This window comes from Sinocyclocheilus anshuiensis, unplaced genomic scaffold, assembly GCF_001515605.1.
Source record: "Sinocyclocheilus anshuiensis isolate Anshui unplaced genomic scaffold, SAMN03320099.WGS_v1.1 scaffold1894, whole genome shotgun sequence".
Taxonomy (NCBI): domain Eukaryota; kingdom Metazoa; phylum Chordata; class Actinopteri; order Cypriniformes; family Cyprinidae; genus Sinocyclocheilus; species Sinocyclocheilus anshuiensis.
The window spans coordinates 92,879-100,496 of record NW_015542447.1 but is presented as its reverse complement, the minus strand read 5'-3'; the positions used below and the strand labels follow the sequence as shown (position 1 = coordinate 100,496).

General features: G+C 37.9%; 2 protein-coding genes across 2 annotated transcripts in view; one reads left to right on the top strand and one right to left on the bottom strand.

Annotated features, from left to right (window-relative positions):
• The window catches only part of cacna2d3a (calcium channel, voltage-dependent, alpha 2/delta subunit 3a), a 192,817-nt gene that overhangs the window by 138,992 nt on the left and 46,207 nt on the right, over positions 1-7,618 (top strand). The gene's annotated exons all lie outside the window — the stretch shown is intronic.
• The window catches only part of LOC107693601 (leucine-rich repeat and transmembrane domain-containing protein 1-like), an 18,298-nt gene continuing 14,385 nt past the window's right edge, over positions 3,706-7,618 (bottom strand). Inside the window, exons 2-3 of the mRNA XM_016493051.1 lie at positions 5,691-6,284; positions 3,706-4,444 (exon numbers count right to left, since the gene is read on the bottom strand). Of these exons, the coding sequence (XP_016348537.1) occupies positions 3,966-4,444; positions 5,691-6,284 (1,073 nt within the window). The 3' untranslated portion in view covers positions 3,706-3,965. The remainder of the gene's footprint in view (positions 4,445-5,690; positions 6,285-7,618) is intronic.

Genomic DNA, 7,618 nt, shown 5'->3' with positions numbered 1-7,618 from the left:
CACACACACACACACACACACACACACATACACACACACACTCACACACACACACACACACTCACAAACACAGATACACACACTCACACACACACTCACAAACACACACACACACTCACAAACACACATACCCTCATGCACTCATGCACAAATGATTCATGTTATAACTGACAGAGAAATTAAGTAGAACAGACAGATTTTCACCCTCTACTGCGTATGATTCAATGTTTTGCTGGAGTGGACATACACACGACTAAAATCAAGTTCTATACAGTATTTCATGTTGTTTATTTTATATATTTAAAATTTAATGTATATTTTACATCTTTTATTTTTATGCTTTAATGCTAATCACTAATGAACATATATTTAACAACATTTTTAATACAAAGACATACACATATACCACAGATATATGACAAATTTAGCTTTCTAGCTCAATGAGTGTTGGTTGATTTGATTTGAAAAGAATAATTATATATATATTTAAAATAATGTTCATACACTGCTTCAGATGTGATACTGCTCAGTTTCACAAGCGCACTGCAGCACACACTAATGCAGCCTGACATGCTGATGACAGAACTCTCTTGTGTAACCGGGGCATGTGTGTCCTTGATGTGTTTTAAAGGCCAGTTTACAGGATTTCTTCCTATAATCACAACTTCAATATGATTTGTGCTTGATGACAGCCATAGCATTACATTGAAAATAAATTAAATTAAATTGCTCCAGTGTGTATGAATGTGCCACTTTTCCCTGTAGTTTATTTCAAACGCTCTTCTAGTGTGCCCGATGTATTTTTAATAATATGAATATTCAGTGTACTTTCTAAAACACTTTTATCTTAAAGACTGCTTGATGATCATAATAAAAGAATTAACACAATGTCATTTAAAATAATTTGAGATTTTTAGCATGTATAGCATGTTGTACATCACAGGACATGTAAACTTTACCAATGTACAATATATTGCTTAGTTGTGTGCTCTGATGTTACATAACATACATAGATCATTTCTGACAGATCAACCCTTCATATGCACGTTTACATAATCTCGTATACTCCATCATATGACATCTGTATCACGATTTCCTTCTTGTCATCTCATTTCTCAAGAGCTCCGAATCTCTTAATCCACTCTTTGTATCTGTATACAAACAGATTCTGTATATTCACATGGATGCTTATATAATAGAGCACACTGATAAGGATTTGTCTACATGACCTAATATGGAGTGATATAAATCGTCCTTTCATCATAATTTATCATATTTTTTATCTTAAATTATGCAATAGACTGTAAATAAAACCCTTTAAAAAGGTATAGTTTGACAATATAATATGTAAATATTGCTTGTTACTGGCTGTGTGTAAATTCTGTGTGATTATGTAATTTCTGTGTCACGAGCAGAAGCGCAATAATTGTATTAACATCAGACATTCACACAACTGACATTCACCCCCGCCCCCGTTTAACAAGGCGAATCAGGATGGATTAAAACACATACGTTTGATATGTTCACATAAATCTTTGGCCTAACTAAAGCTCAATGGGAATTGATGTTGCTTTATCCATAGAGCTGCAATAGTGTAAACAGCAGGAGGGGAGTCTCCCCTCAGTTTTTAGTCTTATCATTTTAAAAGTTATAATAGATACCAGAGACTGTATGAGGGAGCAGAGACAGACCACATATAGAAAAATGAATAGGCAAAATTGCACTGCTCAATAAGTTCAGTTGATTCAAGGGTTCACCTAAAACATAAAAGCGTTTCATGCTGCACACAATTAAAGATGTTTTTTTTTTTTTTTTTTGGTGGGCATTTGCAGTACTAATCAGAAACTCTGTGCCTCAACTACACAATCATTCTCCTCCCCATTTTTCCAATGATTTAACAAAGATTTGCACAGTACTGGAAAAATAAATCATGTAAAAATAACTGAAAAATATGGATAAGATAGTGTGACAAATAAGTTTGAAATCTTTAGTAGGCCATAAACTGTAAGCTGGCTACAATTTGGCGGCATTGTGTTGGACAATTAAAGGGATAATTCACTGCTAGAAAGATGAGCCTTTACTAAAATTTGGCTGTTTATCCAGTAGGAAGGCATTGTTATTTTTTTTATTGTTTTTTTACTACATGACTAGAGAAAATAGAGAAAAAGGGCTATGGCATTCCCTTTCATCCAAAAGGTAGGGATACTTCAGCACCCATAATGCACTAGGTTCAGGTAACATGGAGAAAGAGTACACATTGCTAATTTACATTTACTACTAATACAAAACTGGTTGAAAATCTACGAACTTGTCCTATAAAACAGAATGACTCTTTGTTTTGACTGGCAAAGAGCCAACTGCCTTTTTGTCAAAATTATTGGCTGCTGTTTTAGTCCAGACCAGGGATGGGCAACTGGTGGCCCGTATATACAGCCCGCAGTGTGTTTTAGTACGGCCCGCTGGATCATATTAGACTCGGATGATCAATTTTAAAACATTTGAAAAGCAAGTCACGTAAAGATTGCTTTCAGCCCCTTTAACATTAGCAAATAATAAATGAAAAACTGACCATGAAAACAGTATTTTCAAGTCAAGATGGTAAACAGATTATCTTTTTACCAAGTTCAAGGGGATACCCATATGTTTGGATTGTTTGGAAATCTGTATTTTATTTAAATCACCATCACACCACTGCTCACAAACAACGGGGACGCCAGAGTTGCACTTGCCTCAAATTTCAAAGGTAAAATTCATAGTCAACAAAAGCTTTTTGCCAAATGCATGACAGAAATGTTTGCACTGGACTATGTTCTTATTAGGGTTTCCGCGGGTCCTTAAAACGTCTTCAGTTAAATTGTTTACATTTAAGGCCATGCAAACTCTTAAATGGTACAAAAAGTCTAAATTATAAGAGGTCTTTAGGGACGGAAAGACAAGAATTGCTATATGGATTAATATGACGATTAAACTTCAAAAGATTAAAATTTCACTGAATAAAGTTGAGCGCTGCACTTCAGCTTTGTGCAAAACTTTTATTTTCGTTTGCAAAACTTTATTTTCGTTTGCAAAACTTTATTTTCTTTTGCAAAACTTATTATTTTGCATATATATGTGGCATTATTTTGACTCCATAGAAACCACTATATGCGCAGTTCCGTGAAACCTGCTGGCAGAGAACGAATTTGCTTTTTCAAAAAGCCCATCTGCTATTTTTGCTACATATTTTTAAATGTGAACCAGTGGATCGACAAAAAGCTAATGCATTATAAAAATCTAAACAATTAAGAAACTAAGATATATTTATATGTTATTTAATATAATAATTGATTAAATTAATAAAGATTTAAAGTATTAAGATAACTTATAGCTACTTTTGACTCATCCCTTTTCTTAAAAATAGTTTAAAGGCTGAAATGTGAAGTGCAGATCTTAAAAAGTTCTTTAAAAGTCTTAAATTTGACTTTAAAAATCATGCAGATACCAGGTTATTTTATGGTACCATTTTAACCTTTTTAACTGTCCTTTTAGTTTGTTTTGAGAATGTTCTGTAGGCTACTAATAATAAAAGGACCTCTGTATATTTGTTTGGTGTAAAAGGTGTGTGGACGTGGATTAGTAATCTGGCCCCTTGGTATAAAGGAGAAAAAATGCTGGCCCTCATCACTATCAAAGTTGCCCATCCCTGGTCCAGACCATGCATGTGCATGTGTTTGACCAGCCTGAACAATACATTTTTTTCTAGCCTATTATAATAATAATAGTTTTGGAGTTTTACGTCTTTCCCATTTCAGGTATCTGCATAATTAGAAAATAGCTGCCCTAGGGGCATTGCCAATATGGCTGCCAAGTACACTGACTTGTCATGAACGTAACTTTGTAGATACACAACAGTATGTGGATAATCTGGAGTGTAACCCTGATGTGTATTTGTGCTTCGTGTGCATCATGTGATGCTGATCTTCGGGTCACTCAAGAGGTTCTTTGTCCTCCTCTCTTTCAATGTTTTTCCGCTCCTCTCCTGAACCCGCTTCTTTCGCTTTCTTCTTCAGCTCCCTTTGGTACTTGGCATTAATTGCTGCATACGCACATCCGTAGACAGCTGCTGCCAACATCATCAAACACACAATTCCACAAACCACTCCTGTGATGACCACTGTGGCTATGGCACGTCTGTAGTTCACAGGCCGGGATCTCTGCTTGGCCTCACACTCAGGGAGTAATGCTTGTCCTGGGGGGCTGAAATCACTCCCAGATGGTGCTCTGGGGCTTGGATGGAGCTGCCCGCTGAGCATGCGATGCTTATTGTCCAGGTAGTGGATGTTGGCGAACAGGTAGCTGTAGCTGGTGATCATGCAGGAGTGGAAAAGCTCGTAGGGAATGTGCCGGAGTTCCCGCTCCAGCATGAGATGAGGCTGGATGCATGTGACGCTGTCGACCACTCCACCTAAGAACAAGAGAAAATTATGAAGCTGAAATGGCTAACAGATGGAGGTCATCTTCACTATATGGCTTTTCACATCGTTTATCATCGTTCTAAAGACTGCTTTTAACCCTGAGCAGAGGAACATTTCACACTTGTAATTTATAAGTGGTCTTAGTGCCACTTTTTTACCTGGGGAATGTAAAGTCTGAAATGCCAGTTTAAGAATACCCAGGATTAATTGTAAATACCCTCGGAAAATTATGAGCAGTGTACTGTAAAACGTGAAAGAAAGAATATCCTCAGTTTAGTTTACCCTGGGTTTAGAATGACGCAGGGCTAACAAGTGTACAAAGCCTTTATGTAAAGCTCAGGGCTGGTAACCAGAAAATAGCTTTTTTTATCTCTGCGTGGAGCAAGCCATGAACTGTCAAAACTGAGCAAAACAGTGTAGGTTGCTTTAGCAGAGTTGTTTGTGTCATAAGATTATATTGACGGTAGGTAAAAGTCATGGAAATAAATTCCACCATCCCAGTCATGAGGCAATAAACACTGATTGTGTGAATTTTTTTTTTGGCAGAATCTGTGCATTAAAAAATATATTAAGAATAAACATATGGAGCTCTGCTTATTCCATATATATATATTATTTTAATGACCAAAGATCAAAATGTTTGTATGTCATTAGTATTTTTCCCTTGTAAAGGGGGTTGAAAATGAACCATGTTCAGCAAAAAAAAATAAAAAAATAAATAAATAAAATAAACAGCGGGTCACCCCATGCTCCAGCAATTCAAATAAACTCACAGCAGCAGTTCAAAAGAGACATGCAAGACTGATGCAAAAACATGTTCCTTGATCTGCCAACTGGAGGGAAAATCCATGGAGCTCTAACAGGTGTGGCCCAAATCTGGAGTCTGCTCCCATTTGTCAGCTGCTTTAAAACTGTTTGTCAGCTGGTCAACCAATCCAACTGTGAGATACACGGTTTACTCATTCACACCTACCTAGAAAAGAAGGGCACTGGTAGAGGGCAAGACTGGACACTCATGCTAAACTTTTCTTTTTTTCCTGCTTTTGGTAATAATATATAATAATAACACTATAAATATACATATATTTCAGCAGAATTGTCATAATTATGAAATTTACTTACCTCAATTCTTCATTTGCAAGATACCTTTTTAGCTATGTATTATTTATTTATTGATTGATTCATTAATTCATTCATTCATTAAACACTTCATTGTGGATTCGACCATTTTGTTACCTTTGAAGGCAAATGTCTCCAACCATAGTTTGAGTCCTATCAGATGACAGTCACATCTCCAAGGATTGCCCTTCAGCTGCAGAACTTTAAGATTCCCAAGAGCCTCCAGGTGTATACGGTCCAGCTTAGTTAGCCGATTGTAATGGAGTGACAGATGGGTCAGAAAGTGGAAACTATCAGCAAGAGCTCCTGGTAGACCACCTATGGTGTTAAAGGACAAGTCCAATATGGTTAGATTTCTTATTGAAACCAGAAGGCGTCGATCCACTTCCCTAATAGAGTTATTGGCCAGGCTGAGGACCTTTAAGCTTCTAAGTCCCAAAAGGGCACTAGGGGAAAGCGTTGTGATTGAATTGTTTGCTAGGTCCAGAATTTGAAGTTGTGGTGTCTCTCGAAAGGACATGGAGCCCAGGCCTCGCAGACGGTTATTTTGAAGATACAGCTCCAGTGTGTCTTCATGAAGTTTACGTGGAATATCATATAATCCTCGTCCTCGGCAGTCCACCACTTTGGCATGAGTGTCACACGAGCACTCTTTGGGGCAAGAGGAGACTGTCTGGAATAATAACAGGCTGGATAATGCAAAGATCACACCTGGTGAAGAGATAGAAAAATGGAGTAAATTGCCATTGGATTCATTTGGCCTTGATTTCAGCCTTTTCTGCTTCTCGGACAAACAGTACATTAATTATGATGACACAATCATCAGACATGAACCAGTCACTTACAATTCAGATGAAAACACATAAAGTGACCCAACGGTGTCTGCTACTTGTTCTTTATATAGCTGGTAACCTTTGGTGTAATGTGTAGTCCCATTTACAGTACTAGTAATCCTGATTTGGTAATCTATTTAAAGTGAGATATATAGTACATTCAACTTAATCCACATACATATAGTACACTCATGTAAAGTATAATATACAACAAATCTTAACTGCTTTCATTGTTTTTATAATTGCAAAATGTATGATTATGAGAAACATATGAATCCATGTATATATTACTGTATATGACACCTTTTTTTAAATAGTTGACCAAATTTTGTTCATAAAATACAAGCTGAATATCTCTCCCCCATTCAAGTTTTATGAGAAATAAAAAGTTTAAAGGACACTTTAAATGTGTTTATTGTGGAGGACAATCTAACAGAAAAGGATACATTGTTCCAAAACCTTGCTACCAGTATCAAAATGGTGTTATCACCTGTCAGTAGCTGTAGGAAATTTTCATCCATTCAACCGTTAATATGCCTAAAGGAAACTAAAAGAGAAGTCTACAAATTTATACAAGGGATATTAGGCTGTGTGTCATCTCCATAATGTAAAACCTTGTGATGCTCAAAAATGGTATGAATAGGGAGCATGTGTGAATGAAATAAAATCGGACCCAGAATGGAGCCTTGTGGCACTCAGGTGATGGGAACTGTGACTAATAAGAACGTCTCCAGGTTACGTTGGATGGAGAATGGTCTCAACAACCTCGGTTGAGAGACCAGAAGCTATGAGTTGTGCCTCCTCAGAGGCCACACCCACAGCTTCTGGCGGGGACGCGCCCTCCGCCTGTGAGAGGAGAGCTCTCCTGACGGGAATCTCCCATGGAGTGCCGTCGAGTGGAGGAGAACCGAACTGGATTCTGTAGCCCCTCTCTACAGTGTGCTGGACCTACTGAGACACATTCGGCAGTAGGTTCCTCGCTGCAAAATAATCTACTAAGGGAATCAGTCTCTCAAGACTGACCTCTGGTGTAATCAGAGCGGCTAGCTGGATGCCCTGAAGCGGCGAACCAGCAGGGGACGGCCCTACTAACTGCTCTAGAGACCTCCGTGGAGGTCGCGAGCCTCTTAGCACCGTTATGTTTCCGGGCGGTAACTGAGAGAAGCGCTCGCCGGAGACCGCTGCGCCCTGGAACACCGGCAGGGTTGGCAG